The sequence below is a fragment of the Sturnira hondurensis genome, unplaced genomic scaffold (assembly GCF_014824575.4).
Source record: "Sturnira hondurensis isolate 20B ecotype Veracruz unplaced genomic scaffold, ASM1482457v3 Scaffold0015596, whole genome shotgun sequence".
In the NCBI taxonomy this organism is placed as follows: Eukaryota; Metazoa; Chordata; class Mammalia; order Chiroptera; family Phyllostomidae; genus Sturnira; species Sturnira hondurensis.
Window position 1 is genome coordinate 10624703 of NW_028088227.1, and position 21014 is coordinate 10645716.

A 21014-nucleotide genomic window follows, 5' to 3' on the forward strand; every position below is an offset into this window, starting at 1 on the left:
ATCCTAGGAGCAAAGATAAGTGGTAAAATCTTAAACATCTCTTGGAACAATGTTTGCTGATATATCTCCTAAGGTAAGGGAAACACAGGAAAAAAATAAACAGATGGGGCAACACCAAACTAAAAAATTTCTGCACAGCTAAAAAAAACCATCATCAAAATGAAAAGGTACACCACTGTACAAAAAAAACTTATTTGCCAGTGATACATCTGATAAGGGTTTAATCTCCAAAATATGTAAAAAAACTCATAAACTCAACACCAGGAAGACAACCCAGTTAAGAACTGGGCAAAGGACCTGAATAGACACCTCCAAAGAGAACTTATAGATGCTCAATAGACATGAAAAAGTGCTCAAACCATCAGACGTAAATTAAAACTATAATGAGGTTATCAACCCACAACTCCCAGAATGGCTACTATCAATAAATCAACAAACAGCAAGTACTGGCGAGGATGTGGAGAAAAGGGAACCTTACTGTACTGTTGGTGAGACTGGAGACTGGTGCAGCCACTGTGGAAAACAGTATGAAGTTTTCTCAAAACATTAAAAATGAAACTGCCTTTTGACCCAGTGATCCTATTTCTGGGTACAATCCTAAGAACACCCAAATACCAATCAAAAAGAATATATGCACTGCTATGTTCACTGCAGTGTTATTTACAACAGCCAAGATCTAGAAACAGCCCAAGAGCCCATCAGTAGATGAGTGGATAAAAAAGCTGTGGCACATTTACACAATGGCTGTAAAAAAGAAGGAACTCTTACTCTTTGTGAGAGCATGAGACTAAACCTGGAAATTATCCTGTTAAGCAAAATAAGACAGTCAGAGAAAGACAAATACCATGTGACCTCACTAATATGTGGAATCTAGTAAACAAAATCATGAACAAAGGCACAGAAACATGGAACAGAATGACAAATGTCAGAGGAGAGGGGTAGAGGATTGGATAACAGAAGGTGAAAGGACTAGCTAAAGAACATATATGCACAGCCCATGGACAGAGACAAGTGTGGTGAAGGACAGGAGAAGGGGAGGCAGGGGTTGGGCAGAGGTGAGCAAAAGGGCAAGAGTCTGTTTAAAGGACCCACAGAGTACTAAAACATATACAAACCCACCCACTCTGGGAATCAGCACCAGGGCAGCAGCTACAAGGGTGCCAGTCGCACACAGGAAGTAGGGGAAGTTACTAGAAATGAGGCGAGAGCCAATAAAGCAGCATTGTTCCCTCTCTGAGCCCTTCGCTACATAAAGCGCAACAAAGCAGGGAAGTCGGTTGTCCTACCCTAGAGAATACCTAAGGCTCTGCCCCTTACAGCATACCAGATGTGCCAAGACAAGGAGTCAAAGCAGCTCTACCTAATATACAGAAACAAACACGGGGAGGCTGCCAAATTGAGAAGACAAAGAAATATGGCCCAAATGAAAGAATAGGTCAAAACTCCAGAAAAAGAACGAAGTGAAAATGAAGGTAGCCAACCTATTAAATCCAGAGTTCAAAACACGGGTAGTAAAGATGCTCAGAGAACTCACTGAGTATAGCGAATGAATAAGGGAAGAAATGAAGGCTGTACTACGTGAAATAAAGAAATCCACAGGGAACCAAGAGTGAAGGAAGTGAAGCCAGGGTTAAAATCAATAATCTGAAATATAAAAAAGAAGAAAACAGTTACCAGTACAGAATGAAGAAACAAGAATTCAAAGAAAATAAAATTAGAGAATAAGATGACTCTGGGACATCTCCAAATGTGCCAACATCCGAATGCCAGAAGATGAGGAAGAGCAAGTAATTGAAAACTTTTCTGAAAAATAGTGAAAGAAAACCTCCCTAATTTGGTGAAGGAAATAGACATACAAGTCCCCGAACCACAGAAAATCCCAAACAAGTTGGACCCAAAGAGGACCACACTGAGACACATCATAATGAAAATTCCAAAGGTTAAAGATAAAGAGAGGATCTTAAAAGTATCAAGAGAAAAGCAAAGAGTTACCTACAAAGGATTCCCATAAGACTGTCAGCTGACTTCTCAGAAGTAACTTTGCAGGCAAGAAGGGACTGGCAAGAATTATTCAAAGTGATGAAAAGCAACGACTTACAATCCAGAGTACTCTATGCAGCAAAGCTATCATGTAGAATGGAAGGGCAGATAAGGTGCTTCCCACACAAGATAAAGCTAAAGGAGTTCATCATCACCAAACCCTTATTATATGAAATGTTAAAGCAACTTATGTAAGAAAAGAAGATAAAAACTATGACAGTAAAATGACAACAAACACACAGCTATCAACAACTGAACCTAAAACAAAAACAACAAAATAAACAACTAGAACAGGAACAGAATCACAGAAATGGAGATCACATGGAGGGTTACCAGCAGAGAAGGGGAGCCGGGGAGAATGGGGGAAAAGGGACAGGGAATAAGAACCATAATGGTAGGTACAAAATACACAGGAGGAGGTTAAGAATAGTATAGGAAATGGAGAAGCCAAAGAACTTACATGCACAACCCACAGACATGAACTAAGAGGGGAACTGCTGGAGGGATATGAGGGTACTGGGCAGAGCAAGGCAAAGGGGAAAAAATGGGACAAATGTAATAGCATAATCAATAAAATTCACTTAAAAAATAAATAAGTGTGGTATGTGTGACTAATATTTATTGCAGTAAATGTAATAGTTTAGAATAAGCAACTTGGTATAGTTGTCACTTTAATGTGCTACATGTGTAATTCAACATAGGACAAAGCCATTTTTATAATCAACATAATCATCTTAAGGAATTTTTACAAGCAGAGTGCAGCAATGGAAAAATATCTGATTAGGCATCTCAAGTCTCAGTTTTAGAGCTGTCTATAAAACAGTGGCTCAGTCATAAACATGGAGCTCTACAACGTTCTGCTCCCTTAGTTAAAACGATAGGAAACAAGTGATCAACTTCTTAGAGGGATCCCGTGCAGCAAATAGAAGGTTGCACTGAGTGGCTTTTAGGGACTCCATTCAGCTCTAGGATTCCTTGACCAGATGACCTCTAAGGGTATCTTCTAGCTCCAAATATTAATATATATATACTCAGAACATAATTTTTCTAATTTTAAATGTTACATAGGTTCCTAGTATATTTTTGCTTTCATAATTCATTGCCGGTGATCTATTATTTATCTAATATCAAGTCTTTGGTCAGAAACGCAACCCAATTACAGTGTGGTTCTGGAAAACACTTCATTTTTAGGAGCACATTGCAGTAAAAAGTAGAGCCCATCCATAAAACACTGCACAATATGGGTCCCATTAGAAATAACATTTACCAACTAAAGCCTCGTGTTATTCATTAATTTAGAGCTACACTTTAAGATAGCTGATGCTGCCCTGGCTGGTGTAGCTCAGTGGATCGAATCGAGCGCGGGCCTGTGAACCACACGATGGCGGTTCGATTCCCAGTCAGGGCACATGCCTGGGTTGCAGGCCAGGTCCCAGCAGGGGACTCACGAGAGGCAACCATACATTGATATTTCTCTCCTTCCCTCCCCCTCTAAAGATAAATAAATAAAATATTTTTTTAGAAAAAAAGATAGCTGATGCTATTGCTACCTCTCAGATCCAACAACAACAAAATCCAAAAGTACATTTTTATTTGCAACAAAATTATAAGATAAACAGTACTTTTAAAGTAGATATTTAAACTCAGTGTCTGGAAAACTGAAATGTGACTTTTAATTTCAGCTGAAGTTTTAAAAATGTATTTAAAATCAAATATGGCACTATAATTTCCTTAAGCTAATACCTTTACTTGAAACTGTCAAAAAAATTAAAATGGTCTTGTGCACACGTATACTATGCATCTAAGAATTCAGAACTATGCAAAGAATTTTCCAATATGACTAAAAAGCAAAATGTGTACACACACTTCAGTGTAGCACTTAATACTTATTTTTGAAATCTATTGCTGATGCTACTTCTAAAGAGCAATGACTCAACCAGAAAAATAGTACAGGCTGCCTTTTCTTTTTAAAAGTGCTTATTAGCAAATATTTCCAAAGCAATGGCTTTCAGAAACACATAATATTCAAAAAGTGCTCAGAGTCAGTACTTACAGAACTGAATGTGCCATTTTATACCTTTGCACATGTAAACTGGTTTTATCTGCATTAATGAAAGATTGCTTTCAATGGCCCTCAACTATATGCTTCAAATCGTAATAGCGCTATTAGTATCAGCAGCGGGAACAGTAACAACAGAACAAACCCCAGCACATTTTTAATGGATCACAGCAGACTGGAAAAACTATAACAGCCTGTGGATACGTTATCTGTCCAATGATGAGCCTTTTCTTTCATCTGCCTATATAGTAAACATTAAAAAATTAAATAAAATAAAAACACTTTTTTGTCTTTATAGAGTATTTTACCGTACACTAAGGTATTCAAACTCTTTTAACATTTAACCAAACTCTTTGTTTCTCAACAGTGAATACAAAGCCTATTTTCACCAAGAAAGCAAGAAGAAATTAACAAATAAAATACTTAACACTAAACACCTGAGGGCAAAAAACTGTAAACAATTCTGATATGAAGTTTTTTAAAAAAGGATTGATAACAAACATTGCAAAATAGAGTGTTTTCTGAGAGTGAAATATTTGACTTCTTATCAATCATATCACTTTTACCTGATTTAGACAATTTAAGGGAAAAAGCGTCATCTTAACCTAACTGCTTCCTATATCAGACTCTCGTTCCGACTCCTGCTTCCAGTAGGAACTATTTAATAGCCCTACTGTGAGACCCCTCTGGTCCCTCTCCATCTTCTGAACCTCAAGCTTTTTTTTGCTACTCCTTTATCTCTCCTCTGAAAATTCCCATATATCCTAAGAGAAAATCTCCATTAAAAAGTCACAACTTAAATACAGTGTGATAATGCCACATTTGATTTAAAATAGCAATAAATTATAAATTGCCAAATAATGTAATTCACAATGCAAATCCCTGGTATAAAAAGAATCCATCTTGCCCTGAATATAATAAAGCAGTCCAATGATGTCAAATTACTTATGAAATAAGGTCAAAAATAAGGTGTAAAATACTATTTATAAAAGTCAAGTAAGAAACCAGTTCTCATAAATCTTTTTACAAAGATAAATGTAACGTGCCTTTCCACTTCTAAAAACTGTTAGGGTGGCTTATAATCAGTGGTTTCAGAAATGACTCTAAGGAAACTAGAGATTGAATTACACATTATTTATAACATATGACATGTTTAGTATGTATGTAACAATAACACTGCAGCGGTAATTTAAATTAATTTTTGGACCTGCTACTTTTTGGCAAGTATATCTCTTTTTCAAAATCTTTGCTGTAACTAATTAATTTTTAAATGTTAGTTTTCAAAAACTTTGCTACTTGAGATACAGGTAATAAGAAGATACCAGAAGTCTCAAATAGTACTATTATGCCTATAAAATAAAACAAAGATTGTTCTTGCATCTTGTTATTATAACAAGTACACTTTAAAATAGACCACATTGCTATGCCTGTAAATTAAAAATACCCAAACCCTTAAAAAGGAGGTGGAAAAGAAAAGAAAAATTGAAGATTCTTATTTAAAAATAAATATGAAGTCCTTGCATTTCTTAAGAACTTTATCTTCTTTTGGACCAAGCTGTATCTTCTACCATTCATCCATGGGACATGATGTTAATTCTCCACTTTGTAGGTTTCAGTTCGAATTTTCTTGAATGTTTGCAAAGCTGGTATTGGACTTGAGACGTTTGGCTATATAAATCAAAAATATTAAAATTTAATTTAAATTTAATTCTCTAAACATGATTATTCTATTTTATGTAAACCATAGTATTTAAAAAACTAGAGTATTCATCTATTACTTCTATATTTGAACCAGAATTGGTTCAATTTTTTAAGAATTAAAGACTTAAATCTATTTTTATCTACCAACCTCTAAAAGCATAACTTTGCTAGAAGCTGCACTGACTTTGTTAGAAGCAGTACCAAGTAAAAGAGACATAATTTATGTCATACTGAACATCGCAATCTTAAATAAGTAATGCAGGTGGAAGTACTCACAAAATGGAAGTGCAATAAGGTATAATAAAATTATATATTCAAAAGTCTAAGTTAGAAATCCAAATCTAAATTTCTCTTCAAGGAGCTCAGTTCATAGACACAGACAGCATGGTGATCGCCAAGGAAAAGGGAGGTGGGAGGCGGCAGAAGAGGGTAAAGCGGGGACAAACAGTGGCAGAAGGAGACTTGACTTGGGGCGGCAGACACACAATACAATATACAGGTGATGTATCACAGAATTGTAACCCATATAACTTTATTCACCAATATCACCCCAATAATTTCAATACATTTTTTTAATTTGGTAAAATATCTTTGCAATGTTAAAAAAACATCTAAGTGGCTTACAAAGAAAAGTGAGTTGGAAAAAAAGTGAGTTGTACATTATACATGCACAATGCATACACAAATATATACAGCTGTTAATAAAACATGTACAATCAATTTTGGTAATGATGCTAATGGGACTGAACCATTAGGGTTAATTTAAAAAATCATGGCTATCTGGCCTGGTAATATGTTTTGTACTTAGAGGTAAATATGAATGTTTCTCCTGTTCCAGAAATGAAAAACAATCACGCCATGGTTATCTTACACTACATACGTAGGGATCTACGCACTCCAGAGGCTCTCAACACGGGAGTAGAAGTCACGATTCAGACGGTCTTCACTGAGACCCAGGCATCTGGGTTTTTTGTTTGTTTGTCTTTGTTTTAAGGTCAGCAGGCAACTCTGACATATGGTCAAGGACAAGACCCAGGGTTCTACCAGGGTCTCTCCTGAACATCACTCTAAGTGCAAGATGATAACACAACTTCCGAGAACAGTGACTGCCTCAGCCTAAGCTAAAAGTCTACTTCCTAAGTCTTCAGGGGTTCTGGGGGGTAAGCTAAATCAAAAGGATTTCTTTTTTCCAATTAGGTTGTTTAAAATTACTACAAGTAATCTGGTTTGTACTAAATACCAAATTTACTAAACTAACCAGCAATACCAATGAGTACTTATACCTGTAATTTCTTCACCTGCTTATTTTCTGATAAATCCCTACATCCTTCAAAACTTTATCCCAAGAGTCATCTAATGGTGACTTCTGACACCCCTCAGGCAGAGTTGATCTTATCCTCATCTGTGGTCCAATCACACTATATATACCTCTACCACATTTGTTGTAGTAATTGGATGATGATCAATGTGTTGTTTGAGGGAATTATAATAGATTCTGTGACTTTAAGAGAAGTGATGTGTATCAAAACCAAGTTTACCATAGGTTAACTATATAAACAAGAATTGAGTTCCTATGGCATCTCATCATCATAATAAAACAATAAAACAACAATGTTATTTGAGGACTTGCTAGATCATACCTAGTTTTTCTTTTCATCCCTAATTCTTACCAGAGGACCTGATGAATGGGGACATATAAAATGATGGCATAAAGAAAAGTAAATTAAAATGTCCCTGAGGTAACAACACAAGAATTATGTGCTTACACTAGCATTTCCTCAGATTTATAATTTAATTCATAAACAATACTTCATAAACAGTAATAGCTACTATGCAAAAGTTCTACCAAATTTCAGGAATGTAATCTGAGTCTTTAATTTATACTCAACTATATTATGAAGCTCATAAAAAATAATTTACAGGACTAGTTTTTGAGAAACACACTCTAGGAAATGTTAACATTAAGTAAAGTGTTTTTATTCAACAACTATTTCTGAGCACCTACTGCAGGCCAGGTACTTTGCAGATGCTGGTGATATACTAGTGACCAAAACAAATAAAATCTCTGTTCAGATGGGGCTTACAGGTGGGTCAAAGGAGATAAACAAATAAGGTCAAAAACAAGTTTAAAAGTTATTTTAAATAATGATTAAGTACCATTATAAGAAAGATGTTATAGAATAATTAAAAGAAGGGTGTATTCTTAGGCTGGGGTGGGACATAAAAGGTCTCTGAGTAAGCAACCTTTGACCTGGATGACAAGGCACTGGGTCAAGGAGAATCGGGGAGGAGAAGTACAAAAGCCTTGGAAAAGGCACTGTGAACGAGCATTTGAGAGGCACAGAAAGAAGGCCAGGTTGTCTACATGTAGCAAGGAGAGAAGTGGACACAACAGAAAGGCAGATGGGGGCCAGGTCGCATACAGCTTGGAGAGCAGACCCTGGAAATAAGTTTGTATTTTATTCTAGGGAAACATGAAGGGTTTCAAGTGGAGAGCAAGGTAATAAAATTTGTATTTTAAAAAGTACTTTAGCCACTATATGGAGAATGGGTCATAGTGAGTCAAGAAATGCAAGCAGGGATGCCAGTTAAGAGATTCCTACATTAGTGAGATAAGAGAGGATGACCTGGGCTAAGAAAAGACCATTTAAAATATATTTTTGGAAGTAGGGTTGGTGGTATTGGCTGATAAACTAAGAAGAGGTGGAGCAGGAAAAAAAGTAAAAACTCATGCATACATACAACAGTGTGGTGATTGCTTAGGGGGCAGGGAAAGCGGAGGAGGGCACAGGGGGATAAATGGTGATGGGTGGAGATTGGCTTGGGGTAGTGCACACACACTACAGTGTACAGATGATGTGCTGTGGAATTATGTGCCTGAGACCTGTACAATTTTGTTAACCAGTGTCAACCTAATAAATTTAATAGAAAGGGGAAAAAAAGAAGTGGGAAAGAAAAAGAGAGGTGGGGAAATAAAGAAAAAAGGTAAGAAATTAAAAGAGAACAAGATTTGTGGCCTGTACAAGCAGGTAGATGATAGTGATTTTTACTGTGGAAACAAACAAAACCCCTAATGAAAAGCAGTAAAAATGTTCACAGTGTTAAATAGATTTGCAAAGCAAATAAGATGCTAGCCTTTAAAGTACACCAAGTTCTGAAAACTAAAGTTTCTCAATAGTCAGGTCCCTACAACATTATGTTATTATTCTAAATAAGTGTTTTTAGGACTGAGCTATTACATATACATGAATGCTGGCAATCTCTGAAAAGCTTTACTAAATACACTCACAATAAAGACTGTCCTCCTCTCCAGGAGCTGGCTTTTTAAGGTGATGAGAAATTACAAATTCCATTCAAACTGATGTACAAGTAACCTTTTTAAAAAATATATATGTTGAAAACAAAATTAGAAAAACCATTAAGTGTTAGAAAATTTATGGGGGAAAGTTTTTATGCCATAGCTTTCTAGACTAGGAATAATATATGAGAGGGGAAAAAAGCCTAACTTTTTTTCTCAAAAATGTTTTCTTTTAGAGCCCTGGCTGGTGTAGCTCAGTGGATTGAGCACGGGCCTGTGAACCAGACGATCGCAGTTCGATCCCCAGTCAGGGCACATGCCTGGGTTGCAGGCCAGTTCCCCGCAGGGGCCAGTTCCCAGCAGGGGATGCACGAGAAGCAACCATACATTGATGTTTCTCTTCCTCTCTCCTTCCCTTCCCCTCTAAAGATAAATAAATAAAATATTTTTTAAAATTTTTTCTTTTAAAGAACTAAAATTACTGAAAGATAAGCTCATACTTTCATTTTGATAATAAACAAGAAATTCAAGACACTCAGAGTCACTTTTCTTCCACTAGTTGGGATCTTCTAGTTAGTGATTTTTCTGCTCTGCCTTATTTGATGAGAACAAAGGAAAGGAATTTGTACCAAGCACACGCTATGTGCCAAGTAATGTTTTTGCAACTGGAATTTCAATGTGTTCACAAACAAAGTGAAAGCTATAGTGTATCCTTGCCTGCTGTACTTTTTAGGTGCTGCTGCTGCGGCTCCAAGGGGCCTTATGAGCTGACTCCATCTCCCTACTGCAGCCACTTCAGGTCTGCAAATTCTTTGATGCTTATTCCTCGGCTGTTGCCAACCTTTTCCCAGGGAATCTAGCTCTCTCAATTAAAGCACCTGAGAGATACTGTACGTTGACTTTTGACTATCTGCACTTGCAAACTTCTTACACATCTCTTTCATTAGTAAGCGTAAAATCTGAAGTCCAGAGCTATTTTAGGTGAATACAGTTTGAGTTCTCAGAATATACGTTATTTCTAAAACAGGTCTAAATTTTTAAAATACAAGTTTTTAGCTAACTAAATGAACAATTATAAAAAGACACTTACGTAGAATGAGTTTGCGTTTCTTTTGTTCTGAGTGAAGAAAGCTACTAAGGTAGAAGACAACAGGCAGGAAAAGAATGAACACAGAAACAGCAATTACAGGCACCGTGTCACTGCAAGGGACCGAACAGTTGAAAGTTCGACTCCAAAGTTTTCGAGTAATGTTCATCTGAAACAATAACAAATAATATTACCACTGTATTTTACGGTTAATTTGTCTTCAATTTCACACGATTATTTTGTTAATAGCTAAACAGGCACTCAGAATTTAGACTAAACACACATCATAAAAAATCTATGGATAGTTGAGGACAATTTCTCTTCTGCCAGGAAAGAAGGTGGTTCACAATTAGTCACTGTATAAATTTATACCCATACAAAAACTTCAGGTTCTAAATTCACAATACTGTCCATATAATGTCAGTCTTTCACAGAGTTCAAGCAGAGAAACTCTATCAATAAGAATATACTTAGACAATGCTTTGTTCATGAAAAAAGACTGAAATGGTAACTATGGGATGTGATGGCTCTGATAACTCAACTGTGGGAATCCCTTCTCAATGCATTCACATAGCAAATCATCCCATTATAACACTTTAATATTTATACCTCAATAAAACTGGGAGGAGGGAGGTGGAAAGTCTCACAAAAAAAATTAATGTTACATATGTAATCTCTAAGCTTATTGCAATATTTTTAGATGAAACTAAAAACATCAACTTTATAAAGCTTCTCTATGAAATGCTTAATATTTTATCTGAGATATTATGAAAACTTCATACTTGTGGCAAATAACTTTGAAGTATATAATACCTAATGAGTCATGGAAACTTTATTAGATAGTATTAATATCTTATTTAGCAACATTCAACAGATACAAATTAGGGGCAATAGTACCTCACTTTCACTGAATTCTTAGTTTCTGCCGAACAGGCTTATATAAGGAAACTATCAAATTATATGCAGAAAACTGTTCTCACCTGGATTTTGTATAACTGAGATATGGTTCACAAACAGTACATTGTCTGTTTACTGTAGATCTTGCTTATTGCAAAATAGGTGGCCGTGCTGATTTCCTGTGCACTCCCACAGAACCAATATTCATTTTCATCTTTATTTTTAAAACAATAAAATAAACTATTATTTTAAATATCTATTTATTATTTACTGAGAACCTAAGAGAAGCCAGGTACTATTCTAGAAACTGGGAATAAAGTAGTAAAAAACAACAAAAATCCCCATGGTGAATCATTTTAAGTGCTTTTTGCCACCCTGAATATTTACTGATCTACCACATAGTTAACTCTGAGTTACTATGGTATTTCACACTTATCATTCTTAACCACTAAGTTTATCAAGTTGGATCTTAAGTTCTCTACTTTTAGCCAATAATTTCTCACTTTCTTGTAATGCAGTGATTTTCAGCCGGTGTGTTCCGAGAATTTTTAAAACATGCAATACCTGACAATTTAGTTATAGACACTGACATCTTTTCCCTTAGATTGCCAAATATAAAAAATGACAACAGCCAACAGAATAGCCTTCTGGTGTAATCAAAATTACATCTATGTTTTTGGTCATATGAGCAAAAAATATATTTCTGGTGTGCCACAGAATTTTAGTTTTTTGTTTATGAGTGCCATGAAATGAAAAGGGTTGAAAATCGCTGCTCTGAAGCCTCAATACTCAGGCATCATACTCCCAAAAGAAAGGCATGATCGCCATCTTCTGGTGCCCCATGAAAGTGCAGGTTATACGATGGAGAAAAAAGCTTTTTTGTTGACCATTCCTTCAATCAATACATATTACTAAGGGCCTGTTACATGCCAGGCACCATTCTAAATACTGAACAGTGAACAAAAAAATAAAAGGAGGTCCTTATCCTCATGTGGCTTATATTTCATACAGACTATAAATGAATATACAAATAAAACATTTCAGATAGTAATAGATATAAAGAAATAAAGCAATGGAATAGGAAGTAATTGCAGAATGGCTTCAGAAACACATGATAACAAAACTCAGAGATTTCTTGAATTAGCAACACAAGCAAGAGAAACGAAAATGGAAACAACAAAGCTCACATCTCAGAAAATGGCACACAGTATCAAACTAAAGAAACAAAATGTGCCAAATTATCAACTCACTTAGGAAGAACTGATTAATTTCCACTTTAGTTTGACAGATCAGGATATTCTAAAACTTACTACTTCATACCTGGTTATTTCTGGGTAAAGACATCAAATGAAGATTCCAATTCACCTCTGAAAGGGGTAATAATTCAACAACACCGCAAAATATGTATGTATCAAATTAGAAGCAAAGTACTTACTGCATCTTCCACGTCAATGCATAAATGTGTTCCAGGTTCAGCCTTGTTCTCATGTTCATTCATTTTTTGCATTTCACTGTACAGACTACTCAGATTTTTATATGCTTTGAGACAGTTTTTACATACTTCTGAATAATTTCTTAACTGTAGAAGACTCTGTATGCTCCCCTAAAATATCAAAGGCACATGTAACACACATGAAATAAACACAATTACATCTCTTTAACGTATGCTATCTGCCCTCCTAGAAAACAGGAAACAATGTAGGATGTTAAACAGCTGAGCCATGATGTTGGGCCAGTTGTTAAACCACTCTGAGCCCGTTTCATCATCTATAAAAGAGGACTACACGACGTGTATTGTAGGTCCCAAGGATGAGAAACCTGGCACGTAAAACTCACAGCAAAAGATCTGGCACTTCCCAGTTGTCTCTAATTTTTTTTTAAAGATTTTATTTATTTATTTTTATAGAGAGGGGAAGGAAGAAGAGAGGAAGAGGAATATCAATGTGTACTTGCCTCTCACACACCCCCTACTGGGGACCTGGCCTACAACCCAGGCCTGTGCCCTGACTGGGAATCAAACAAATGACCCTTTGGTTCACAGCCTGCACTCAGTCCACCGAGCTATACCAGCTAGGGCTCTGTCTCTAAATTTTGAAAACCTCTTCACTTGCCAATGTTAACTGAGGACAATATGAGCTCATCTGCCTAATTCCAAATCCTAAATACCAAAACTTTCCTAAATTATCTTGCCACTTAATATATTTGCTCTTATCTATGCTACTGTCATAAAGTAAATAAAACAGGCCCTTGCCTGTGCTGACCTCACCAGAGAGGACTTTATTAACGGGGAAGGGAAACGCACTAACACTAGCACTAACACTACATCTGCGTATAGCTCTGAACCCCCAAGGCGTATAACCCAGGCCTTTCTACTCAACAAAAAAGGATTAACACCAAAGAATTGTAACCTAAATGAAGGTAATGGATAGAACATATCATATCACGTTAGCGAATCTGTCTTTTCTGAATTTTGGACTGACACTTGTCTTTCTGAGAACAAGTTTTCTGAAGGGTCAGCTCACTTTATTCTTTCCCTTGTAGCCTGGAGAAATGCTATGTTAACTGAATATCTGAATGAAAGAGGAAAACAAAAGGATTTAAAATGGCAGAGCCCTCTCCACGTTAACCTCCCCATCCATCTGACAGAGAAACTGAGACTCCCTTTAGTTCTGCCACAAGAAACAGCCCATTACTTGTTTTCACAGAATAATAGTGTATTTAGCCAAATCTGTTCAATCAAAATTGAGCACAGACCCTTGATGGGGGAGTATAATTTAGCCATTTAGGTTAAAATTAAAAATGCACATATATTTTGACATAGAAATAAAAAACACAAAGGTACTAAAAAAAAATCACATGAGAATTTAAAAAAAATAATCTCAAAGTGGGAAAAGGCCTTCTAGTGTAACATAAAACCTGCAAGCCATTAAAAATGTTTTGATAAATCTAACATAAAAAGAAAATTTCTTCATAACAAAAAGAAAAGCATAATAAAAAAGACAAATAACAAACTAGGAAAAATATATGCAACTAACATCCCAGGGAAAGTGCTAATTTCCCTAAAATACATTTATCAAAATACTAATCTCTTAAACCAAAGCGTTTCTGGGAAAATAGGTTTAATAAATGCATAAACAAAAATTACCATTTAGAGTTTTACAACATACATTAGTCCACTAAAATTCTGAAGTCCTATAGTAAAGAATTTCCCAACCACCCTGGCTGGTGTGGCTCGGTGGATTGAGTGCTGGCCTGTGAACCGAAGGATAGCCAGTTTGATTCCCAGGTCAGGGAATGTGCCTGGGTGTCAGGTGGGTTCCTGGTTGGGGGCACGAAAGAGGACTGATGGATGTTTCTCTCACACATCGATGTTTCTCCCCCTCTTTTCCTTCCTTGCCCTCTATCTAAAAATAAATAAATAAATAATGGAAAGCCCTGACTAGTGTAGGTCAATGTATTGGGTTTCAACCTGTGAACCAAAGAGTTGTTAGTTCAATTCCTAGTCAAGGGCACATGCCTGGGTTCTGGGCAAGGTCCTCATTTGGGGGCATGAGAGAGGCAACCACACACTGATGTTTCTCTCCTTTTTTTCTCCCTCCTTCCCCTTCCTCTAAAGAAATGAATCTTAAATAAAAAGTAAATAAAATCTTTAATAAAAAAAAGAATTTCCCAACCTTGTTAGTAAGCACATGGGCCATCTATTAACATCTTGCGGAACATAGTTTAAGAAATGCTCATCTAATAGTTTTTATTATTGTCAGAGAAATACCTAATTCTGCATAATAAAGAAGAAATTATGCATATCTATATCCTAAACATGTTTACATCTATTTGTGGGAATTACTTTACTTGTTAAGCAAGTTTCAAAACTATGATTTTATCAGAGTTCCAATCTCACCCCTCACCACCACCAGGAAAATTCCAATTCCAACATTCACAGATTAGAGGTGGAGACACCAAAAACTACCAAGGTATGTTTGCTGAAGGCTACCTTTTATATTATAATACAAATATTAGTTGTTACCTACTAAACACATAAGCAAATACTGACACAAAGAATAAGCTTCCTATAAACAGAATCATAGTGCACTGCAAATACCTTATTGCATAAACAAAGTCAAGGTAAATTACTGTTGGACAGAACAACATTATGTTTTAAACAATCACATGCCTCAGTTAATGTGTTCATGCTTATTATCTCATCAGATCCTCACTACAAAATACCTGAAGGCAAGCCAGGTAAATCTTACTATCCCCACCCTACAAAATGGAAGACTGAGATTTTCATGATTTGCCTAAGGGCTAGTAATGGAAGAACTTAGGACATCTAGGTCCGCTAACTTCTCTACATTGTGTGTATAAATATCAAAAATTAATGTCATAAGCATTGGAATTATTTATCATTCATTTGTATAAGGCAGCATTTAAATTTCAAGTATCATATACAAAATACCTGCAGGTTATGCTCAAAGCAGGTCAAGGTGCTATTAAATTGATTGAGGAAGTTTAATGTGCTATTTGATAATTCTTCACTTCTGTTCGTTAAACAATCTGTCAAAAAAGACCAAAAAAAGTATATTAATATATCAAGCAACAATTATATATTATCAATTCTCTCTCAAGCTATCATCTTCTTTTTCATACTAGAGTAATTCTTTATTCAATCAAGTTTGACGTGTTCTACATAAGTGAATTTTCTACATACATGAAATTTGCCCCTTTTAGTTTCAACAGGTTATTTTTTCTATCATAAGCATTTCACGAAAATCTTAAAATAATCACATATTCTCCTCTCTTTAAAAAAATACACCAAATAGGACTTCCGCCAAGATGGAGGCATAGGTGGAAACGCTGTGCCTTCTCCCACAGCCAAGTTTGAATACAACAAAGGTTTGGGGAATGGAGACACAGCCAAAGAACAGAAAATTGAATTATGCGGAAGTCCGACAACAACGAACCCTTCTACTGGGACGGTAAGAGGGGCGGAGCCAGCAGCAGAGCAGGGTTGGGCAGGAAGGATCCCTTGACCTAGGCGTGCAGGTGGCCCGGAACCAGTCGGGGTGCGGGGCAGACTGACCACGGTCGCACATTCGTGCACAGTGAGACGGACCACGCAGGCCCCAGAGGGCAAACCCAGTGGTGGAGGGCTCACGGCGGTGGCACACTCGCGTGCAGTGGGACAAAACGCATGGGCCCTGGCATGGGCCCCGCTGACGGTGGCAGCTGTAGCACCTGTGGGGGCCGCGGTGGGAGACAGCAGACGGGATGCCATTGCTCCTCTTTGACCCCGCCCCCACATACAGTGTCACAACCCAGCAACTGGGTCGCCCTGCCCTAGTGAATACCTAGGGCTACAATCCTGCTATGTAACAGGCACGAACAGCCCAAAAGATGGCGCAAGAAGAACTCAAAGCCCCAGAGCCGATAACTCTTAAGCGAGCAAGAGATTGCCAGCCTCTCAGACGCACAGTTCAAGACACTGTTTATCAGGATGCTCACAGAACTGGTTGATTATAGTCACAAATTAGAGGAACATATGAAGGCTAAAGTGATTGAAATGAAGGAAAATGTACAGAAAACCAGTAGTGATGGAAAGGAAGCTGGGACTCAAATCAAGAGAGTGGACCAGAAGGAAGAAAGAAACAACCAAACAGAAAAGAAGGAAGAAACAAAATTTCAGAAAAATGAGGAGAGGCTTAGGAACCTCCAGGACATCTTTAAACATTCCAACATCCGAATTATAGGGGTACCAGAAGGGGAAGAGGAACAGCCACAAGTGGAAAACTTATTTGAACAAATAATAAAGGAGAGCTTCCCCAGTCTGGCAAAGGAAATAGAATTCCAGGAAATCCAGGAAGCTCAGAGAGTCCCAAAGAAGTTGGACCCAAGAAGGAACACACCAAGGCACATCAGAATTACATTAGCCAAGATTAAAATGAAGGAGAGAATCCTAGAAGCAGCAAGAGATAAGGGGACAGTCACCTACAAAGGAGTTCCCATCAGACTGTCAGTGGATTTCTCAAAAGAGACCTTACAGGCAAGAAGGGGCTGGAAAGAAGTATACCAAGTCATGAAATCCAAAGACCTACAGCCAAGATTGCTTTATCCAGCAAAGCTTTCATTTAGAATGGAAGGACAGATAAAGTGCTTCTCAGATAAGGTCAAGTTCAAGGAGTTCATCATCACCAAGCCCTTATTATATGAAATGTTAAAGGGACTTATATAAGAAAAAGAAGATGAAAAATATGAACAGTGAAAGGACAGCAAACTCACAGTTATTAACAACCACACCTAAAACAAAAGCAAACCAAGAGGACAGCTAGATCAGGAGTGGAACCATAGAAATGAAGAACACATGGAGGGTTAGCAACAGGGGAGTGGGAGGAGGAGAAGGGGGGAGAAGGCACAGAAAATAGCATAGATGGTAGGTAGAAAATAGATAGGGGGGAGGGTAGGAATACTATGGGAAATACAGAATCTAAAGAACTTGTGACACATGGACATGAATGAAAGGGGGGAATGGTGGGGGAGGGGTGTGCAGGGTGGAGGGGAGTGAAGGGGGGCAATGGGCCAACTGTAATGGTATAATCAATAAAATATCTCAAAATAAATAAATAAATAATATATTTAAAATAATACACCAAATAAAATTTAAACTGATTTTTGACAGCCAACGTCTTTATTGTGAACATCAGCTATCACATGCTGCCTTAGTAGGGTGACTCTTAGTGCTGTTTAGGCATAAAGCCATTTATCCTGCATTACTTTTACCTGAAGTCATATGCTTTATCATCCTTTTCTGTGTTAAATTTAGTACTTCCGCGTCCCATCTTCTCTAATGGGTCATTTGTTGCATCTAACAGGGTATCATTTGTTCATGTGCTCTTCCTAATCTAGTGCAAGTTTGGAGATCAGAAAAACAGGCTGGTGGGAATTTTGCCTTAAATACTGATACAGAGGCTTCAAGTAAAGTCGGGGCGGGGGGGGGGGGAACAACTGTTTTACATGTTTTTAAAAATCTTACATAAATGACATTCCACCCTAAGTGGTTTGGCTCAGTGGATTGAGCATCCACCTCAGAATGAAAAGGTTGCCAGTTTGATTCCCAGTCAGGGCACATGCCTGGGTGGTGGGCCAGGTTTTCAGCTGGGGGTGTGCAACTGATGGATGTATCTCCCACACCTCAATGTTTCTCTGCCTCTCTACCTACCTTCTCATCTCTCTAAAATAAAATCTTTATAAACAAAATCTTTTTATTCTATAAATAAAATCTTTTTTAGGGCTATCCTTATGTCCACAATCCACTTCTGATAAGAGTTTCAAAATTCTGTACAGAATTTTTTGCTACTTCTTAGCAGTCCAGTAATTCACCACAAGAACTAGTCTCCATGTGGTCTGTAATGTGAATTGGAAGACTTGAGCTCTTAACACTTCTTTTGAGTCTCCATCAATTTCCAAACATTCACTGCCTACCAAGACTAACATCATTCAAAGCACAGGGAGTCTAAATATAAAAGAGATGGGGTAATGCACGATTCTAGCCTCTGTTTCTAACAACTGCAGAGACTAGGTGCCAACCCACAGCTAGCAAGTAGTAAGAAAATGTGGTTTGGGCAGTGTATTAATTTTAATATTCCTTAAAACAATATTTTAGCTTTTGTATTTTATATTTTTAATAATATTTTTTCAAATTCTAACAGGTACTCATTTTAAAAGATTTTAATTATATAATTACATGAAAGACAAATATTCATTTTTCTATCAAAAGACATATCTTACAAACTGGATCACATGTTAAGTCTCAGTTAAAAACAAATTTTTTAATTTTATTTTTCAATTATAGTTTACATACAATATTATTTATTAGTTTCACATGTATAGCATAGATAATATATTTTGCAAAGTGTTCTCCTCACCACCAATATTCCCAATACCCTCATGGCACCACACTTAGTATTACAATACTACTGACTACATTCCCTATGCCTTACTTTCACCCCCATGATTATTAGTAACTATCAGTTTGTATTTATTAATCCCGTCGTCTTTCCCACCCAGTCCCTAAACCACTCCCCACTCTGGCAACCATCAGTCTGTTCTCTGCATCCATGAATCTTGTAATTTGTTTGCTCATTTATTTTATTCTTTAGATTCCACATATAAGTAAAATCAAACTGAAAAGGTTTTGCACAGCCAAGACAACCATCAACAAAATAAAAAGACAACCTACTGAATGGGAGAAGATACTCACCAAGGATACATCTGATAAGGAATGTATAAGCATTCATACACCAAAAAATACACCCCAAAACAACAAAAACAAAAAAATCCAATTAAAAAAACGGGCAGAGGACCTGAGTACACAATTCTCCAAAGAGGACATATAGATGGCCAGTACACATATGAAAAGATGCTCAACGTCATTAATCATCAGAGAACTGCAAATTAAAACCACAATGAAATACCATCTCACACTTGTCAGAACGTCCATCATTAATAAATCTAAAACCAACAAGTGTTAGTGAAGATGTGAAGGAAAGGAAACCCTTGTGTACTCTTGGTAGGAATGCAAATTGGTGCAGCTGCTGTGGAAAGCAGTATGGAGATACCTCAAAAAATTAAAAATGAAAGATTTTTAATGAAAATCTTAAAATAATCACATATTCTCCTCTCTTCAAAAAATACACCAAATAAAATTTAAACTGAGTTTTGACAGCCTTTTTACCCAGTGACCCCATGTCTGGGAATATATCTGAAGAAATCCAAAATACAAATTCGAAAGAGTTATTCTGTGCTCACTGCAGCATTTTTTACAACAGCCAAGATATGGAAGCTACCCAGGTGCCCATCAACAGACAAGTAAATAAAACAGTTGTGGTACACATATACAATGGAATATTACTTGGCCATAATAAAGAAAAAATTTTACCATGTGCAACAGTATGGATGGACCTAAAAAATATTGTTCTAAGTGAAATAAGCCAGTCAGAGAAAGACAAAAACAAATTTTTTAAACACATCAGTAATTTTTGTTCTTCCTTTGCAATTTTTCTTCTTCTCATTTTATCATTTAAGTGCCACACTTAATGAACTCCATATTGTTTAGTATTAAAGATCCATGTGATCTCCATTTCTCTGATTCTGTTCCTGTTCTATTGTTTGCTTAGTTTGTTTTTGTTTTAGATTCAGTTGTTGATAGTTGTATGTTGTCATTTTACTGCTCATATTTTTTATTATCTTCTTTTTCTAAGTCTCTTTAACATTTCCTATAATAAGAACTTAGTGATGATGAACTCCTTTAACGTCACCTTACCTGGGCAGCACTTTATCTGCCCTTCCATTCTTTTTTTTTCTTTTTTAAATATATTTTTTTGATTATGCCATTACAGTTGGCCCATTGCCCCCCTTCACTCCCCTCCACCCTGCACACCCCTCCCCCACCATTCCCCCCTTTCATTCATGTCCATGTGTCACAAGTTCTTTAGATTCTGTATTTCCCATAGTATTCCTACCCTCCCCCCTGTCTATTTTCTACCTACCATCTATGCTACTTATTCTCTGTACCTTCTCCCTCCTTCTCCTCTTCCCACTCCCCTGTTGCTAACCCTCCATGTGATCTCCATTTCTATGTTTCCACTCCCAATCTAGCTGTCCTCTTGGTTTGCTTTTGTTTTAGGTGTGGTTGTTGATAACTGTGAGTTTGCTGTCCTTTCACTGTTCATATTTTTCATCTTCTTTTTCTTATATAAGTCCCTTTAACATTTCATATAATAAGGGCTTGGTGATGATGAACTCCTTGAACTTGACCTTATCTGAGAAGCACTTTATCTGTCCTTCCATTCTAAATGAAAGCTTTGCTGGATAAAGCAATCTTGGCTGTAGGTCTTTGGATTTCATGACTTGGAATACTTCTTTCCAGCCCCTTCTTGCCT

General features: G+C 36.8%; 1 protein-coding gene across 1 annotated transcript in view; it reads right to left on the minus strand.

Annotated features, from left to right (window-relative positions):
- Positions 1 to 3617: 3617 nt before the first annotated feature.
- Positions 3618 to 21014, minus strand: part of OSTM1 (osteoclastogenesis associated transmembrane protein 1) — a 32160-nt gene continuing 14763 nt past the window's right edge. Inside the window, exons 3-6 of the mRNA XM_037064990.1 lie at positions 15536 to 15633; positions 12518 to 12685; positions 10189 to 10354; positions 3618 to 5767 (exon numbers count right to left, since the gene is read on the minus strand). Of these exons, the coding sequence (XP_036920885.1) occupies positions 5712 to 5767; positions 10189 to 10354; positions 12518 to 12685; positions 15536 to 15633 (488 nt within the window). The 3' untranslated portion in view covers positions 3618 to 5711. The remainder of the gene's footprint in view (positions 5768 to 10188; positions 10355 to 12517; positions 12686 to 15535; positions 15634 to 21014) is intronic.